Source organism: Erythrolamprus reginae, chromosome 7 (assembly GCF_031021105.1).
Source record: "Erythrolamprus reginae isolate rEryReg1 chromosome 7, rEryReg1.hap1, whole genome shotgun sequence".
Taxonomy (NCBI): Eukaryota; Metazoa; Chordata; class Lepidosauria; order Squamata; family Dipsadidae; genus Erythrolamprus; species Erythrolamprus reginae.
The window spans coordinates 16,100,133-16,120,855 of NC_091956.1; the positions used below are offsets into that span (position 1 = coordinate 16,100,133).

At 42.8% G+C, this 20,723-nt stretch overlaps 1 protein-coding gene across 1 annotated transcript in view; it reads right to left on the reverse strand.

Moving 5' to 3' along the window:
* Positions 1 to 20,723, reverse strand: part of NWD2 (NACHT and WD repeat domain containing 2) — a 69,598-nt gene that overhangs the window by 23,614 nt on the left and 25,261 nt on the right. Inside the window, exons 3-4 of the mRNA XM_070756560.1 lie at positions 11,972 to 12,088; positions 3,275 to 3,478 (exon numbers count right to left, since the gene is read on the reverse strand). Coding sequence (XP_070612661.1) covers positions 3,275 to 3,478; positions 11,972 to 12,088 — 321 coding nt within the window. The remainder of the gene's footprint in view (positions 1 to 3,274; positions 3,479 to 11,971; positions 12,089 to 20,723) is intronic.

The window sequence follows — 20,723 nt, forward strand, 5'->3', positions numbered from 1 at the left end:
CTCGAGGTTCGACTACTGTAATGCTCTCTACATGGGGCTGCCTTTGAAAAGTGTTCGGAAACTTCAGATCGTGCAGAATGCAGTTGTGAGAGCAATCATGGGCTTCCCAAGGCATGCCCATGTTACACCAACACTCCGCAGTCTGCATTGGTTGCCGATCAGTTTCCGGTCACAATTCAAAGTGTTGGTTATGACCTATAAAGCCCTTCATGGCATCGGACCAGAATATCTCTGGGACCGCCTTCTGCCGCACGAATCCCAACGACCGGTTAGGTCCCACAGAGTTGGCCTTTTCCGGGTCCCATCGACTAAACAATGTCATTTGGCGGGACCCAGGAAAAGAGCCTTCTCTGTGGCGGCCCCAACCCTCTGGAACCAGCTCCCCCCAGATATCAGAGTTGCCCCCACCCTCCTTGCCTTTCGCAAGCTCCTTAAAACCCACCTCTGTTGTCATGCATGGGGGAATTGAAATTTTTTCCCCCTTCCCCCTAGGCTTATAGAATTTATACATGGTATGCTTGTTTGTATGATTGGTTTCTTAAATTGGGTTTTTTTAGATTACTTTTTAATATTAGATTTGTTACATTGTTTTCTTTATTGTTGTTAGCCGCCCCGAGTCTTCGGAGAGGGGGGGCATACAAATCTAATAAATAATAATAATAATAATAATAATAATAATAATAATAATAATAAAAATAAAAATAAACAAACAAGGTAGACAGACAGACAGACAGACAGACAGACAGACAGACAGACAGACAGACAGACAGACAATTAGATCAAATTAAATAGGAGCTTCCTGGGTGGACCTGATCTTTCATGCCTCAGAAGCATTGTCCTGATTATTTAATAGAAATAGAAAGGAAAAAAATAGAGAGAAAATGAGAGAAAAATAAATACGGGAAAGGCGGGTGAAAGTTAGGGTAGATTTAGCATGGAATCTATGCTTTGCATTTGAGCTACAAAAATGTAAGACCTTCATTTCACTTTTAAACAATCTTGATTTCCTGAAGCGTTCTCTGGGTTTCTACTTAGAGGAAGGGCACATGTGTAGTTTTATGTATCAAGATGCTCAACCTGTAGGCACTGTGGTCTCTAGGGGGACTGTATCATTTGAGTGACACTGACAGGGAGCGAAGAATAACACAGAGTGCTCACACATTTAACAACCTGGACAATGTAACTCACAAATTAGATTTCTATTTACTGTACTGGATGTCAGTCTGCCATGACTTCAACAAAGTATCTTCGGAACTTTGGTGAGTGTTGTGAGTGCTCCTTCTCCATCTCAGGTCATGTCAGATTCCGAGGAGGATGGCCATCTAGATATCCTGGGCCAGGGGGGTTGACAGATGAAGCAGAGAGCAAGAGTGAGAGAGAAAGTGACTTGAGTGACCTCGAGGAACCACTAGAGGGGGCTGATGTGACAATGGAAGAGTGGTCCCAGTCAGAGGATAAGGAAGACATGAGAGTGGAAAGTCAATGGATTGACCCTCACTATAGAAGATTATTATTATTATTTATTGGATTTGTATGCCGCCCCTCTCTGCAGGCAAGGGAAGTTACATAGTAAAAGGTATTAGCTTACAGCCTTAGCCTCTTTGAGGTGTGATGTCACTTCCAGGCAGTATAAAGGCAAAGGATTGTGGGAAATGGGGTGTGGAGATTCAACATCGTTCGATGGAAGAGATATGAAACTAGGGGATGTGCTTGAACGAAGCTTTAAAACCATGATTTCTGCCTTAATAACACTCATTCTCAGACGGATGCTTGTTGCCAGGAATCTGGTGAGCGTAAAACATATGCTTAAATGATAAAGGGACTTTGTTATCTATTGGAATGCTAATTAGACTGAGTCTTTTAAAACCTGCTTTCATTATGTGTGCTTATATCAATAAAAAGTTTGACTTATTCATAAAATAAAGGATTTTTGAGTCGGGGATTTCTCTCCGAGGGCTGTGCACAGAACAGTGAGAACAGCTGAGATTTTGAGGTCAGATAGTTTGTAGCTTTCTCAGAAAACTATAATTCTCAGAAGAAATGTCAGGCGCCAAAGACCAAGTCCACAAGCGGAGATCCAATTAAGCCGATTTACAGCTAAACAGCCTGCAAGCTTCTCAAGCAATGGCGAGCAACCAGTTGGGAGTTAAGTAAGTATCAATAGAATTCAAAGGGATGTTGGACTTACCATATTTTTTGGAGTATAAGAACGCACCTTTTTCCTCCCTAAAACGGGCTGATAATTTGGGTGCGTCTTATATTGTGAATATATAGCTTTTTTCAGCCCTAACTAGCTGCTAATGATCTTCCCAATTCTTACCTTGCAGGCTATTTCTTTGTTACTCTCTGCGAAGAATGTTTTCCAAGCCCTAAGTCTTTGCAGGTTTTTTTTCATTGCTCTAATTTGCTCTGAACCAGATGCTAACAATGTTCCCAGCTCTTTCCAGCTTGCAAGCTCTTTCATTGTTACTCTCTGTGAAGAATGTTTTCCAAGCCCTGTCTTTGCAGGTTTTTTTCCCCCATTGCTCTACTGGCTCCGAATGTTTCTTTCCAGGTGCTAATGATGCTCCCAGCTCTTACTGGCTTGCAAGCTCTTTCATTGTTACTCTTTCTGAATAAAGTTTTGTTAAAGCCCTAGCCGGGGGATAAAATAATGTGCTGAAGCTGACCAGACTAAGGACGCTAGCCAGACAAATATCTGGTAAACAGATTCCTATTTTCCTCCCCCCAAATTAAGGTATATCTTATCTTCTGGTGCGTCTTATACTCTGAAAAATATGGTCAACTTCTCATGGCTACATAGGGATTCTAGGCTAATCCCTCTTTTGACTCTGCCCTCAGATTCTAACGTCCCTTGCCCTGCAAATAGAGACATGTCCTAAATCAGGGGTGTCAAACTCAAGGCCTGGGGATTAGACATGACCTACGAGGTGCTTAGATCTGGCCCACGCGGCTGCCTTGGATACAGCAGAGGACCTCTGCCAGTGAAAACGGAGCTCATGAGAGTTGTGCGCGGCTCTTCTGAGCTCTCTTTTCACTGGAAGAAGGTTGCAAGAGGCCGTCCCAGCCGAAAACGGAGCTCAGGAGCCCATTTTTGCTGACAAGAGTACTCAGGCCACCACAGTCGCCCTCCAACACAAATGATGCCATGCTGGCCATGCCCACCCTGGCCACACCCACCCTGGCCAGGCCAAACATAATCCTGATGCAGCCCTCAATGAAATAAAATTTGACACTCCTGTCCTAAATCGACACCACGTGAAGAGTTATTTACCGTATTGGGATTGGTCTTCAGAATGTCAGCTTTCGGTTTGAGGTAATAAGTTGGGGGCACCGCGTTCTCATCCCGGCAGTAGCACTCTTCCAAAATCTTGGTTTCCAGCTTGGCCTCGATAGCGGCATCCAGAATCATTTCGAATTCTGAGGATTCCACTTCCCCGGGGATCCGGATGCTTCCGTATTTTTCTCCCAAAAGACCCTGTTATGCACACAACACAGAACAACGGTCAGGAACTATGATAACATTCGCCCACGTTTCTTCAACACTCTGTGGCTTGCATTGGCTGCCGATCAGTTTCCGGTCACAATTCAAAGTGTTGGTCATGACCTTTAAAGCCCTACATGGCAATGGACCAGATTACCTCCGGAACCGCCTGCTACCGCACGAATCCCAGCGACCGATAAGGTCCCACAGAGTTGGCCTTCTCCGGGTCCCGTCGACTAAACAATGTCATTTGGTGGGCCCCAGGGGAAGAGCCTTCTCTGTGGCGGCCCCGGCCCTCTGGAACCAACTCCCCCTGGGGATTAGAACTGCCCCCACCCTCCCTGTCTTTCGTAAACTACTCAAGACTCATTTATACCGCCAGGCATGGGGGAGTTGAGATAGCTCTTCCCCCTAGGCCATTACAAGTTATGCATGGTATGTTTGTGTGTATGTTTGGTTTTATAATAGGGGTTTTTAGTTGTTTTTTTATTATTGGATTGTACATGTTGTGTTTATTATTGTTGTTAGCCGCCCCGAGTCTGCGGAGAGGGGCGGCATACAAATCCAATAAATAATAATAATAATAATAATAATAATAATAATAATTATTATTATTATTATTATAACAACACCCATATATAAAAAAGCCAAATGCCACTCACTTATCACAAAATCTCCAGAACCGTAAAGCCTAGGAAATCTAGATCTTAAGTAGAGGTATCACTGTATATATTTTTAAAAAAACTATCATCCACATTCATCCTATCATTCTTTACTCATACGCTGGGATAGGTTAACATTTCAGTGGCCCCAGGCCTGTCGGCAGAAATTCAAGGCCTTACAGAAGACTGGGAGGGTGAGGGCAGTACAAATCTCCGGGGGGAAGTTGATTCCAGAGGGCCGGGGCCACCACAGAGAAGGTCCTGCCAGATGGCATTGCCTGACAGATGGGACCAGGAGGAGGCCAACTCTGTGGGACCTAACCGGCCACTGGGATACCTAAGGCAGAAGACAGTCCCATAGGTCCAATGCCATGTAGGGCTTTATAGGTCATAACCAACACTTTGAATTGCGTTCGGAGACCAATCGGCAGATAATGCAGCTCACAGAGTGCTTGATAAACATGGGAATATCTCGGCATGCCCATGACTGCTCATGCATAAGTCAAAGAGAATTAACTTTTTCTTTCCCAAGGGAATCGCGAAGCAGAAAGTAGCATATCTCCTTTGTTTGCAGTGATCTTAATATCCCCACCTAGCACATCCTAATTGAAAGCCATGTGTACATTAAGCACTAGGTACAATAACATATTCCCGGGCCTGGAAAACTAGCCTGCGAGATTCAACCAGCAGATGGCATTATTTCACCTAATAATATTGATTTTTTTTTTTTAAATCCACCTTATTTACAGTAACAGAAAATTAGAATATATGATTGTTTATACAGCAGGTGTGAGACGTAAACATGTTGAAACAGCTGTTTGGGCCAACAATTACATACCCTTATACATTCTCAATATGACTTATGGACGTGGGAAAAAAAATATTTCTTTTTTTTTCTTTTTAGAACTTTGTGAATTGTGAAGCCCATTTTTTTTCTTCCAGATGAAATCAAACACAGGGCACAAGACAAAAATATTAACTTGTCCAGGGCCGCATATTTGAGCAAGCATCTGAGCTAAAATTTGAAGGCATTACCTTTCGACCAGAGGTGAGTTCCGGGGTTTTTTTGCTACCAGTTTGCTCAGCGCTGTGCTGCGTGCATGCGCACACCTTACGCAGGTGCATATGTGCATTAGTTTAAAAAGCTTCTGCGTATGAGCAGAAGCAAAAAAAAAGAAAGAAAGATGGTGCTGATGTAGTCGCCGTCGAGAGAACAGGTTCAGGGGTGTGGCAACAGTAATGGGTTCTTCCCCCCATGTGGGAATGGCCCGGGAATGGCATGAGCGATAGATTTTGGTCTGGGAATAGCACGACGGACAGATTCCTGGTGAAAATTGACAGTTTTTTGCTTCTGCACATGCACGGAAGGAAGAATACCGGCAAAAGTAGCTGATATCTTGCTTGCGGTTGGGAGATTTTGGCTATTTTTGCTGTTTTTTGCTTCTGCGCATACACAAAAGCAAAAATATTTGCAAAAATAGCTGAAATCTCATAAGATTTGGCTTGCTGAACATGCACAGAAGTTGAATCATGTGTGGGGTGCCCCTCTGCATGTGTTGGTTTTTATAGAACTGGTCCAAACCAGTAGGAACCCAATAGGCTTTTGATGTGCCTATGAATTGCATTTCTCAAAATTACATTGAGCAACAACAAAGAATAGGCAATGATTATATTAGTTTTTACAAAAACTTTTTAACATTCACCTTTGAAAATATATATACAGTGATACCTCATCTTACGAACTTAATTGGTTCTGGGACGAGGTTTGTAAGGTGAAAAGTTTGTAAATGAAACAATGTTTCCCATAGGAATCAATTGAAAAGCGATTAATGCGCATAAGCCCAAAACTCACCCCTTTTGTCAGCCGAAGCGCCCGTGTTTGCACTGCTGGGATTCCCCTGAGGTTCCCCTCTATGGGAAACCCCACCTCTAGACTTCCGTGTTTTTGTGATGCTGCAGGGGAATCCCAGCAGTGCAAAAATGGGTACTTCGCTGGCAACGGAAATCCGGAGGTGGGGTTTCCCAGCGACGGGAGCCTCAGCGAAATTGCAGCATCGCAAAAACACGGAAGTCCTCAAAACCCTACCTCTGGACTTCCATGTTTTTGTGATGCTGCGATTTTGCTGAGGCTCGCCTCACTGGGAAACCCCACCTCTGGACTTCCATTGCCAGTGAAGCACTCGTTTTTGCGCTGCTGGGATTCCCCTGCAGCATCGCAAAAACACGGAAGTCCGGAGGTGGTGTTTCCCATGGAGGGGAGCCCCAGGGGAATCCCAGCAGTGCAAAAATGGGCGCTTCGCTGGCAACAGAAGTCCAGAGGTGGGGCATCCCAGTGGCGGCGGCTTGGGTTTGTAAGGTGAAAATAGTTTGGAAGAAGAGGCAAAAAAATCTTAAACTCCTGGTTTGTATCTCGAAAAGTTTGTATGATGAGGGGTTTGTAAGACAAGGTATCACTGTATATATAAAAATTTGTTAGCCAAATGTGGCAAGTGATTTAAGAGTTAGCTGTGAATAAATAGGACGATCTTGACCCCCCCCTCAAATTAATATTATTCAGTCTTACCTTTGGTGATTTATTTCATTCCCAAACATTTAAGTGGGAGGAATGCTTTATTAGAACAGTAATCTAGTGTGACATTTAGCACTTTATAAATAGAGCTGAGTGTTTTACAGAAATATGATTCTTCAGGTTTCGGGGTTTGAAGATTTTTCTTTCTTTTTTTTTTCTTTTTAACTTTTGGATGTAAAAAAACCCAGTTCAGTTATGTACTCAGTGGTGGAATTCAGCTGGTTCGGGCGAACCAGTAGTTATTTTTATTTATTTATTTATTTTTATTTATTTATTTATTTTTTCTAATATATAATGTAGGTTTGTGAGGATATAATCATGGTAATATATATCAATAGAAGAATAGAAAAACATTAGGAATAATGTTTAGGGGTAGTGATTTCTGACAGTCTCAAAATGGGTGAGCTGTGTGGCCGGGCAGTAGGAAAAGCAAGTAGGATGCTTGGCTGCATAGCTAGAGGCATAACAAGCAGGAAGAGGGAGATTGTGATCCCCTTATATAGAGCGCTGGTGAGACCACATTTGGAATACTGTGTTCAGTTCTGGAGACCTCACCTACAAAAAGATATTGACAAAATTGAACGGGTCCAAAGACGGGCTACAAGAATGGTGGAAGGTCTTAAGCATAAAACGTATCAGGAAAGACTTAATGAACTCAATCTGTATAGTCTGGAGGACAGAAGGAAAAGGGGGGACATGATCGAAACATTTAAATATGTTAAAGGGTTAAATAAGGTTCAGGAGGGAAGTGTTTTTAATAGGAAAGTGAACACAAGAACAAGGGGACACAATCTGAAGTTAGTTGGGGGAAAGATCAAAAGCAACGTGAGGAAATATTATTTCACTGAAAGAGTAGTAGATCCTTGGAACAAACTTCCAGCAGACGTGGTTGGTAAATCCACAGTAACTGAATTTAAACATGCCTGGGATAAACATATATCCATCCTAAGATAAAACACAGGAAATAGTATAAGGGCAGACTAGATGGACCATGGGGTCTTTTTCTGCCGTCAGTCTTCTATGTTTCTATGTTTCTAATATAGAAGAAATAATCATTGGGAATAATAGAGTTTATATTCATGAAGCTAGTAAAAACATAAAAGAGACATTAGGACAGGGGACGGAAGGCACGCTGGTGCACTTATGCATGGCCAGTTAAATTTCTGGGTGGCCCCTACCTTCCCCTCCTCTCAAAGGAGTCCCCATGTGCCCCATTTTGGGGTATAATTTTTTTAATTGCTTTTCACACCTTGCAGAGATTCCAATTTACATACCTCAAATTAAAATATAATACAATACAATATCAAATGCCAAATTCTTAATCAAATTAATCAAATTTTTCTAATTATTTATCCAATTATTTCTGTTATATATCATTCATCCTGTGCTACCGCCTTTCCAGGTGCTATCATCTGAATTTTAGATAATGTTCTTCGCTTTACTTTATATTTAAAGTGCTATCACTTTTCTAGTAGTATGCTCTTTCAATAATACACTATGAATTTTAAATAAAACCTTTATTGCACTGGCTGCCGATCAGTTTCCGGTCTCAATTCAAAGTGTTGGTTATGACCTATAAAGCCCTACATGGCATTGGACCAGAAAACCTCCAGGACCACCTTCTGCCACATGAATCCCAGCGACCGATTAGGTCCCACAGAGTTGGCCTTCTCCAGGTCCCGTTGACTAAACAATGTTGTCTGATGGGGCCCAGGGGAAGAGCCTTCTCTGTGGCAGCCCTGGCCCTCTGGAACCCCCCCCAGAGATTAGGACCGCCCCCACCCTCCTTGCCTTTTGTAAACTTCTGAAAACTCATCTATGTTGCCAGGCATGGGGAAATTAATATACCCCTTAGCTATTATAATTTACGTATGGTCTCTTTGAGCTGCATGACTATTTTATAAGGTTTTTTAAAATTGTTTTTTAACTATTAGATTTGTATATTGTGTATTGTCTTGTTGTGAGTTGCTCCGAGTCCTCGGAGAGGGGCGGCATACAAATCTAATAAATTATTATTATTATTATTCATTATTATTATTAAATTAACCCTTCCTGTATTATGGAACAGGGTGGTTGCAGAAAGGAAAGCCCGCACGATGTTTAATTAATTATTCAGCAGTGTTCTAGGACAATGGCAATAACTACAGATCCTTCCCTGTCTTGTCTGGCTGTACACTTTTTCTTAAAAATAAAAGGAATCTGTTGCTTTTAACCTCATCCAAAGTGTCACATCCAGCGAACAATCTAAAACACAGAAGAGGCAAGCTTAGCAATGACGGAAGATTCTCTGAATGTGATTCTCTGGGAATTCAGTCTGCGTTATACAATTGCAATGCTTTTAAAGTCTAAGATGTGATTAGAAAATTATTAGAGACGAGCTCCATTCAAATATGTTGGCAAAACCAGCAATTAGGAGCAAATGGAATGTCTGCATATAATAGAGAAACTGCCGACAGAAACACAGATAATCACATTTCTTCTATTAGGAGTAAAAGCATAGGGAACATTTTATGGTTGCAAATTTGAAAGAAAAAAAAGAAGAGAGAGACACTTTCAGTGAATTGACTGAGGAGCATATATTTTAATTGCCCTGGTTGTGATATTTCTGCTGGAAGTTGAAAAGACAAGATAGATTTTCAGCTTTGTGGAAAGGATTATTTTGTGGAACTGTCTGTCTGAAACATCTTGATTCTGTCTGGCTTGGTGCTTTTCTTGCTGATGTTTCATTGGCCAATTATGTAACATCATCAGTGCTCTGATGACCAGGCCAGCATTAAAAAAAATATATACCGTATTTTATAGAGTATAAGACGCAGCGGGGTATAAGACACACCTTAATTTTTGGGAGGAAAATAGGGAAAATAATCTGCTTACCAGGTATTCATCTGAGTAGCATCCTTAGTCTAGTTAGTTTCAGCACATTATTTTATCCCCTGGTTAGGTTTTTTTTTTTAAAAAAATCTTATTTGGAGAGAGTAACAATGAAAGAGCTTGCAAGACAGTAAGATTAGGGCTGGAAAGAAAATTCTAAACAAGTAGAGCAATGAAAAAAACTGCAAAGACTTAGGGCTTGTAAAACATTCTTCTCAAAGAGTAACAATGAAAGATTTTGCAAGCGGTAAGAGCTGGAAACATTGTTAGCACCTGGTTAGGGCTGGAAAGAAACATTTGGAGCAAGTAGAACAATAAAAAACCCTACAAAGACTGGGTTTGGCAAACATTATTCACAGAGAGTAATGATGAAAAACTTGCAAGCGGATAAGATCTGGAAACATTGTTAGCACCTGGTTAGGGCTGGAAAGTAACATTTGGGGCTAGTTAGAGCAATGAAAAACCTCTGCAACTCTGAAAAACATTCTTCGCAGACAGTAACAATGAAAGAACCTGCATGATAAGAGCTGGGAAGATAGTTAGCACCTAGTTAGGGCTGGGGGGAAAAAGCTTCGAAAAGAGCTGCATTCAACGTATAACACCTGAATTTTCAGCCTCTTTTATGGAGGAAAAAGGTGTGTCTTATACTCCAAAAAAATACGGTAGCATAGCATAGCATAGTATTGTACAGTACAGTACGCTATGCTATCATAACGTAATGTGACGTAACATAACATACCGCATTTTTCAGAGTACTTTTTCCCCCCAAAAGAGGTTGAAAACTTGTGTGCCTCTTATACACTGAATGTAGTCCCACCTAGCCACTCCCACTCTTTGGTCTCTGCCTGTCAGCAATTTACCTCCTTGCAGCAAACAGCAGTACAGCCTGATTAACACAAGCCACTGATTATCTGCCTCCCGACACTCAGCTGATTGATTGAAGTAGCCGGCAAGACCACGTGTTAAAATGAAAGTGAAACTAAAACTGCACAGAGGCAAATTGCTGCAGGGGGAGGCAAAGTCTGAAGCTGGCTTTTTGTTTTTTGCCTCAAGGACGTAAGTCATTAACCATAAATGCCTACAGAATGTTCAAATTATTAGACTTATTTTTTAAAGACTGCTTTGTTATTGTTCCAGACAATAATCTAGACTGGAGAACCAGTTCGGGGTGTGTGGTCCGCCAGCCATCACTGGCAGTTCGGCAAGCGGGGCAAATTTCTGCCACCGGTATGGGACAACTGGTTTGAACTGGCAGCAACCCCCCACTGATTTAGATGTATTTCTGGAATCTGCCCCCCCACAACAACTAAATCTCTTATGCGATTTTATGTTAAATATGCATCCTTAAGAAAAGACTGTTCGAGTAACATTTTGCAGAAGCTAGCTCACCCAGATAACCAAAGCAGCTAACCAGTCTGCCTCAGACCAGGATATCAGGAATCTTTGTCTTGAAGATAATTGAAGACATGTACAGCACAGATTCTTAGGAAAATATTTACTTCTTTCGTAGCAAACCTACACTAACTATTTACACTGTAGCTATCTCTCTAGCAGTTACTATACTAAGTACAGTAATACCTCATCTTATGAACTTAATTGGTTCCGGAAGTAGGTTTGTAAGGCGAAAGGTTCGTAAGATGAAACATTGTTTCCCATAGGAAACATAGTAAAAGCGATTAATGCGTGCAAAGGGGAGGGAAAATCACCGGGAAGCTTCTCGGCGTTCTCCTGAACCCGAACTTTTCGGGTTCGGATTGGGAGGCTGCCGAGAAGTGCCGCCGCCTGGTTGTCACCTTCTGAAACAGCCGGTGAGCTTCTCGGCGTTCTCCTTAACTCCGAACCCGGAAGTTCGGGTTCGGGTTCGGGTTCCGAAGGCTGCCAAGAAGCGCCCGGCTGTTTAAGAAGGTTACAGCCGGGCGCCACCGCCCGGTGGAGTGCCATTTTTACAATCGGCAGTGGCGTTTTTGGCCGATCTGGAGGCTGGAAAGGAGGTGGGGAATCCCAATAGGGAATTCCATGGGTGGAGCTTTGACGTCACGAAGACGTCCTTCCTGGAGGCCACGTTTCTATCTACTATTCTCAGTTACAACATTCAGCTACAATTCACACGCCACCCTAAACCATACTAATCTACAATACTACAATACCTTCATACCAAGCCACAAGCCATCACCTAAGCAAAGGTGCATTATGTTTATATATATTTGTCAGCCAATCAGATTACATTACAATTTGCATATTCACCATGACTAAGCAGTTTTACAATCCTTCTCTCTCTCTGCAATTTGGAATATTGCATCAGGTAAGTCCTGATTCTGACAAAGACCACCACTACATTAAAAACAAAACTAGATTTAATTAAGTAAAACTTTATTTTATACCCACAACAAAACATGGACCTGCTGACGTTTTCAGGCAGTCTTCTAAGAGCCTCATCCGTGTCTTTTGGAGGTCTGGACTGTCCCATTCTTCTGGCTCCACTCCCCAGTACAGATCAATGACCTGGAAAGCCAACAAATACAATTAGCAAAGTTATATCTGGTATTGCTCATGAATAATAATTCAGTCTGTAATTCAACATTTTTTAAAAAACAAACACCACACTAAAGGCAAGGACAAGCTTAAGGAATGAGCATTTTACTTCATGGGTTTATGGGCCGAGGTGAAATGCTACCAGTTTGGCCCGGTCTGGCTGAACTGGTAGCAGCGGCCACTGCTGGTTCAGAGAACAGGTAGTGGTAGCAGCATGAGGCTCCATCCACTGGCCCAGATGCTGCCATTTTCTTGTTTATAACCCCCTGCAAATGCACAAAAGGTAAAAAAAGCATGCACGAGAGCACTTCCGAATCGGTAGGGAAGGTAAGTAGATTTCACTGCTGCTATGGACAGTAGCAAAAGATAAATTCTGTCAACACTTAGGGCCACATCTGAAAAGCCAAATGGGAGTTTTATAGTTATTCAGACACATGGCTAATAGGAATACAGTGGTACCTCTACTTACGAACTTAATTCATTCCGTGACCAGGTTCTTAAGTAGAAATGTTTGTAAGAAGAAGCAATTTTTCCCATAGGAATCAAAGTAAAAGCAGATAATGTGTGCGATTGGGGAAACCACAGGGAGGGTGGAGACCCTGTTTCCTTCCAGGAGATTCCTAGAGAGGCCCCACAGAGGCTTCTCCCCACCTTTTTTGGCCCCGTTTCCTCCCAAGAGATTCCTAGAGAGGTCCCACGGAGGTTTCTCCCTGCCTTTTCTGATTTCAGAGACTCGGGTTTGTAAGTGGAAAATGGTCCTTGAGAAGAGGCAAAAAAATCGTGAACACCCGGTTCTTATCTAGAAATGTATGTAAGTAGAGCCAGTCTTAGGTAGAGGTACCACTGTACGTTTGTCAGAGCGTTTGCAGTGTGACTATTATTAGGAGAATACCCAGGAGCAAAAGACAACATGCAGAGCCTTAGACATTAGCGTTGGTTTATATACAACATATATATAATCTAGATAATCTATCATCTAGAGCGGTGGTGGCGGGCCTTTTTATCCTTGGCTCCTGAAAGCGCACAGGTCTGCATGATAGTGTGCTTGTGTATGCCTATACCCAAAATTCAATGCCCCCCAAGTGCCCAGTCCCCCTATGCATGGATGTGTGATCCTTCCCATGCACTGCCCTCCCAAGTGCTCCCCTGTGGATGTGTGCATGACCTCCCACATGCCCCATTTTGGGCCTAGTAAATGTCCCTGAAGCCTCCAGAGGCCTGAAATGGCCTGTTTTCTGATTTCCAGTGGGCTTGGTAGGCCCATTTCTCTATCTATTTACTATTACTGAACATCCAAAATATATTATTTAATTCTATGTATCTATGCCATATGTGTACATACATATTACACACAGGCACACAAAAATATACATTATCTACTATATAAACTGTATAGCTCTTCTAAAATTATACATATTCAACCTCATTTACTGCGATAGGAAAAACATATCCAGAGCCCAGAAGGGAAAAAAAAGAAAAAAATTCAAAATTTTTCTAGCAGTTCTGCAGACCTGACCGTACCCGTAGGAGCCCATCACTGAGCGCTAGCCATGTATTCGCCGTGCTATTTTTAACATGGTTCATATTTTCTTGTTTGGGTTGCCATAATACCGAGCCTTTAAAATAGCAGATGTTTAATTGTTCACATTTTCTTTTGTGCCTTCAAAGCCAGTCTGAATAATCTTAGATAATAATCTGAATAATGAGCCTCACATGGAGGGGGTGGGTGGGGGAAAGAAGAAAAAAAAGGAACAAGAAAAACCCAATATGTTTATTTAAAGAAATGAAGCAATACTGTGTGATTTCACATCATTTATAGCTCAAGTGGATGGAAGCAGGTTATAGAAAGTCCTTGACTTACGACTCTAACTCAGCCTGGAATTATGTGGTCTGTCAGCAGCCTGTGTGGCTGGTACCCAAATCAGACACTGCCAAACAATGTCAGTTGGTGTCCTTGGGGAAGAGCCTTCTCTGTGGTGGCTCCGACACTTTGGAACCAATTGCCTCCAAAGATCTGTGTTATCCCCACCCTACCGGTCTTCCAGAAAGCCGTCAAAACTTGGCTTTTCTGGCGGGCCTGGCACTATGAATAAGTATATGTATGACTTTTGGGGATTATAATGTATTTTCTATTGTTTTATCATACTTATTGTTCTTGTTTTATATTGTTGGTATTTATTGCCATTATTGTAAGCCGCCCAGAGTCCAATTGGAGTTGGGTGGCAGATAAATCCCATAGTTAAATAAAGAAATAAACTGTTGTAAGTCACAGCCTGCCTGTATTTTGGGGTTCCGGGCAGTAATGGGCTGCTGCTCCCATGGGGGGGAGACTCAGTGGGGGTAGTACTTTTATGCACTATTTATTGAATACTTAATAGTTTTTTATTGTCCTTCCTTCTCTAGTACCTTAGTATGATCCTTGATTACTTTTAAAATAGGAAATAATTAAATAGTACATTCTTACCCATAAACGCTATAATCATTTTAATCATTATCTAGAACTGAACTTTTATAGCAATTAAAGAAAATTGAGCTACTTGCCTAATCTGCTATCATACAGCCCATTTTTTTACTATCACACTGTGTGCGTGGCTTATTTTGTGGGTGTGGCTTGATGGTCATTTGATCTGGTAGGAGTGGCTTGCCAGCCATGTGACCAGGTGGGAGTGGCTTGACAATCATGTGACCGGGGGTGGCTTAAAGGTCACTTGACTGGGTGGGAGTGGCTTACCGACCAAGATAATTTTTCAAATAGCTGCTTGGACTCTTTTTCACTTGATTAAGTCACATTATTTGAATAGCCGCAAAAAGGACAAATGATAGACAGCATTATTTGTTGAGGAGCACAGGACCGTTTTAAGGTTTTGTAATGAACCCACAAGGTTCAGTAGGATAACAGATTAGGCAAGTAGCTCAATTTTCTTTAATTGCTATAAAAGTTCAGTTCGAGATCATGATTCAAATGATTAGAGAGTTTGTGGGTAACAACATGCCATTTAATTATTTTCTAGTTTAAAAGTAATCAAGGATCATACTAAGGTATTAGAGAAGTAAGGACAATAAAAAAATCCTATTAAGTATTAATAAATACAGTGATCCCCCGGGTATCGCGATCCCGATCATTGCGAACGGGCTAAATCGCGATTTTTCAACCCGGAAGTCAAAACACCATCTGCGCATGCACGCCCTTTTTTTATGGCCACACATGCGTAGATGGCGCCGGGCAGATCAGCTGCTGGGCGGCTTCCCTGGGTCTTCCCCCTCTTGCTGGTGGGAGGGCGAGCGGCGGGCATCAGCGAGGAGTTTCCCCACCGCCCACGCAAACTCCTCGCTGCCGCTCGCCCGCCCTTCGCCCGCCCATGCCGTTCGCTCGCACCGCTTCCCAGCTGAGTCCTGAAGCGAATTGGCGCCGCTTCCCAGATGAGTCCCCTTCTCAGGAACCCCAATCTTCGGCTCCTCGCTAGCGCTGCGGAAGTAAAAACACCATCTGCGCATGCGCAGATGGTGTTTTTACTTCCGCAGCGCTACTTCGCGAAAAACCGATCATTGCGAGGGGTCCTGGAACGGAACCCTCGCAATGATCGGGGGACCACTGTAGTGCATAACATTACTACCCCTGCAGCGTTTCCCCCCCAGGCGGAATCCCATTGGCAATGCCAAGAGGATTATACGATTTTAAAGAGAATTGAGCTACTTTCCTAGTCTGTTATCCTACTGAACCTTGTGGGTTCAGGACAAAACCTTAAAATGTGACTGTGCTACTCAACAAATAACGCTGTCTATCATTTGTCCTTTTTGTGGCTATTCAAATAATGGGACTTAATCAACTGAAAAAGAATCCAAGCCCCTATTTGAAAACTTATCCTTGTCGGTAAGCCACTCCCACCCAGTCACATGACCTTTAAGCCACCCCCCAGTCACATGATTGTCAAGTCACTCCCACCTGGTCACCTCCTACCCGGTCACAAGATCCTTCAAGCCACACCCACAAAATAAGCCAGGCCCACAGTGTGGCAGCAAAAAATTTTTTTGGCAGCCCATCACTGGTTCCTGGCTGTCTTTTTTTTTCAATTGCAGGGTTTTAAGAGACTAATTCAGATGTTTGGATGCAATGTGAGAGTAACCTAAAAGGATTTCATGTAGGAAGTAGGGCTACAAGTGAAAACATGAAAAATATAGGCTATGCACAGAGAGCTTAAGAGTGTTGAAGTGCCTGCATTGTATTATCATTTGTTTGATGTTCACAATGTCCTCTTCAATGAGTCATGAAGGGGAAACATTTAGGTTAGGAATAAGTTTGAAACACGTACACTGAGCCTTCTGTCACTTCCGTAATGTTTTAACAGTTTAATTCTATATATGTCCACTGAGGGGGAAAAAAAGCTCCTACTGAATGAAATGGAACTTGCTCCAAGATGTAACAGGCATCTAAAAGCTTGAAAAATAATATTAGCAACTGGTTGTGAGAGAAATGGAATCTTATTCTTGTAAAAAATAAGAGCAAAAGAGCAGCCATATTGCATGACATATTATATTATATCCAGGGGCGGATTCTACTTCCCGTCATTACCGGTGCATTTCCCGCAGAGCTCGGCAATCCCGGCATGCGCACCCGAGCGTTATTTTGCTTTTGCGCATGCGCAGGGAACAAAATCTCACAAGAGGACGCATTCACTCATGAGATTCCAGCAGATTTTTGCGCGGAAGCAAAAAATTACCAAACATTGCCAAAATCTTGCACACCTGTGCGTCCTCTCACTCGGGTGCGCGCGTCCACCCACCGTTCACCTGGAGCTGTGCGTGCAGCTCCATTTCCTCCCATCTAGGTAGGGACCCAATACTGATTATATCATCAAGATATAATTTTTACATGTCAGCTCTCTCTCCTTCTCTGTTCTCACAGAAAAAGGAAATAACAAAACATTTAATGCTGAAATTAGAAAAGGAGATATGCAGATATCAGAATATTATGTGAACATGCTAGGGAATTTCCATGCTGGGCAGTCCCCTGATAAAAATGCCAAAATGTTACATAATATGGGTGGACAATGAAGTGGGAGGAGATCATTGTTTGCCCAAAGCCTTCTTAGCTGACTGAATGGCTTGTTCAACCAAGCCATTGGCTGCTGGGTGTTATGGCGCTGTGATGGCATGGCAGACCTCTAGCTGTGCTAAGACTTGGAAAGTAGCAGAAGCAAACTGATGACTATTGTCTGTGACTAGGGTGTCAGGCAGGCCACGAGTGGCAAACAGGGTGTCCAGAACCTTAATGATAGCCTCAGAAGAAGTAGTGGATATGTGTGCCAACTCAACCCACTTTGAATAGATGTCCATGAGCACCAGAAACATCTGGTACACCAGTCCTACCTAGACTAGAAGGCTCTGCTCATGGTCACTCATGCCCTTTATCACCTCGTGGCTCGATTATTGCAACACACTCTACATGGGGCTACCTTGAAAAGTGTTCAGAGTCCAGAACATGGCCGCGCAAGCTGTTGTAGATGTACCTAGGTACACCCATTCACACCAACACTCCGTGTGCTGCACTGGCTTCCAATTGGTCTCTGGTCACAATTCAAGGTGTTGGTTATCACCTATACCTACATGGCTTAGGACCAGATTATTTATGGGACCATCTCCTGCTGCAGAGCTCCTGTTCTGTGCCAGGCATAATCAGACTGGAGATGTCTCCACTTTTTAAACAAACTTTATTTACAGCATATTTTTCCAAGTAACACATATAATTTCATCCCAAAGCAGTTTGTTAAATCTCTGTAGCATGGCATTTCAAACTGAAGCCTCTGAACAATTACTCCAGGAGCCGCACCAAAGGTTAAATCATTGCGGTCCCCTTTAAAATAAGTCCTCAATACATCAAATTAGCACTGGCAGCTTATCAAAGATCCAGGCATGTCAGCATTTCAGGTGAAGGGCCTTTTAGAGCAGAAGGCCAAAGTTTTCTGAGCAGATTTATCGGATAACACAGAAATCAACCGCCATTATGAACAGTTGCAATTCCACAAACATTTATTTATTTATTTATTATTTGGATTTGTATGCCACCCCTCTCCGAAGACTCAGGGCGGCTCACAACAAGTGGAACAAATCATAAATAATCTGACTAAATTTAAAATATTTAAAGATTTAAAAAACCCCATATACTAACAGACACACACACAAGCATACCATGTATAAATTAAACATGCCCAGGGGGAGATGTTTCAGTTCCCCCATGCCTGACGACAAAGGTGGGTTTTAAGGAGTTTACGGAAGGCAGGAAGAGTAGGGGCAATTCTAATCTCTGGGGGGAGTTGGTTCCAGAGGGCCGGTGCCGCCACAGAGAAGGCTCTTCCCCTGGGGCCCGCCAACCGACATTGTTTAGTTGACGGGACCCGGAGAAGGCCCACTCTGTGGGACCTAATCGGTCGCTGGGATTTACCCAGACTCCCACTCTTTTATGCCCCTTGTGACAAATCAGCAACTCTAGAGTTAAATAGTATAGATTACTTCCTTTTCCTGTACAATTTCTCCTGTCTACCCTGAAGTCTTCTAAATCTAGGATCTAACAATGGGTCATTGTCTCTAACATGCCCCTCCTCCTCTTCAGACTTGGAAATAGTCTACAATGACACCTCTGCCTCCTTTTTACCCTCATCTATCTCCTCTTCACCCTCTGCATCAGCTGGCAAGGACATGGGGCTAGTTTATCGAGCTGGGCCTGGTTCATCTTCTTCAACATCTTACCTTATCCAAGTCAATATAGGCTCACTTAAAACACCTCCCAGTGACCAATTAAATCCCACATAGTTGGCCTTCTCCGGGTCCCATTGACTAAGCAGTGTCGGTTGGCAGGCCTGCGGGAGAGGGCCTTCTCGGTGGCAGCCCTGGCTCTTTGGAACCAACTACTCTCCTGAGGTCTGCCCCCAACCTACTGGCTTTCTGGAAGGCCTTGAAAACCTGGCTTTGCCCCCAGGCCTGGGGGCCGTAAGAATTGACATCTTTTAACCCCAGCCGAAATAAGCTTTGATTGGTATGTGTGAGATGGTATGATTGTATGGATTAGATTTAAGGGTTTTACACTGTTATTGTTATGTTGGGCTCTCTGGTAGACTCCTCCCCAAAATTCACAGGTACAAATTTCAGACACACACATGCTTGAAAATTCAAAACAATGTTCTTTATAAGGAAAATTCACTTAACCTAAGCCCTCTTTTGGTATAGCAAAGAGCACTTGTCTCCAAACAAACTGGTAATTTGTACAAGTCCCTTATCAGTTCTGTGATACTTAGCTTGCAGCTGTGAGGTAATTCACAGTCCTTCTTCTTTCACAAAGTGAAACACACTTTGCTCTGGTTTAATTTCAAAGCGGGGGAAAAGCAGCACACAAAAGGTCAAAGTCAGTAAAGCAGTCAAGAAACACAACGATCAGATAATCCTCCACAATGGTCAAACCCACAGGCTGCTATTTATAGCAGCCTCACTAATCACCACAGCCCCACCCAACCACAGGTGGCCTCATTTTCTTTCATAATAATCTCTCAGTTGTTGCTGCCTATGCATCGCTCTCTGCATGCGTGGCTGTATCATTAACTCTTGTTCTGAATCCAAGGAGGAGCTAGATAATTGATCTCCTTCTGAGCTGTCTGCCACACTCTCCTCCTCCCTGTCACTCATGTCTTCTTGGTCAGAGGAGCCTTCATCAGCAGATTCCACCAGGGGCAAAACAGGCCTGTAGCACGTAGATGTCTCCCCCACATCCACAGTCCTTGGGGCAGGAGCTGGGCGAGAGCTAACCACAACAGTTATAAATTGATTTTATACTGTTTTATAGTTTTATTGTTGTGAGCCGTCCTGAGTCGTTCAGGATTGGGCGGCATACAAGTCAAATTAAATAAATAAATAAATGGTGCTTGCAATGGGCCAGCCAAATCAAGATGTTAAATATTTATTAAGCCCGCACAGTTATTGAAGTAGACCCAGAAGCAGGGTTAAGTTGAGAACGGTACCTTTATTCAGCTCAGAATAGGTAAGTGACTTTCAGCTAGTACCGTCTGCGATGCTTGGGAGAAACCGCTTCTTTTATACATTTGCGGTTCCCGCCAAAGCCAGAGCAGCGCGTGTCTGAGCCAATCAGGAGCGACTTCCTGATTCTAGCTCAGACAGCGCTTTAACAAGGAACAAACTATTTACAGAGATACAAGGTAGCCATTACAGGATACAACAGTTATGACTGACCTACTCAACTAGCAGCCACTAGCATGGTCTTAACTATGACGGCTTAACAAATATTTAACATGAGGCTTTGCTTTCTGAAACTAAAAAAAACCAACAACAACCCAGTTGACCTTTAAAAAAAGAAAAGAACTTACAAAAAAAGACAAGGCCTTTAACACAAGCTGGCAGATTGCTGTCCTACTTCTGATTTTTCATGTGCCAGGCGTAATCATATTGTGGGAATCCAACATTTTTGACCACTGAACTGAAGTGATTTGATGCCTGATTGAGTGTGCACGCCAATTGCTGCATAAAAATACATCCCAATTACTCCTCTCATCTCTCTTCTCCCCCACAGTGGTGTGTCAAATTATGCTAAAATGGCCTGTTT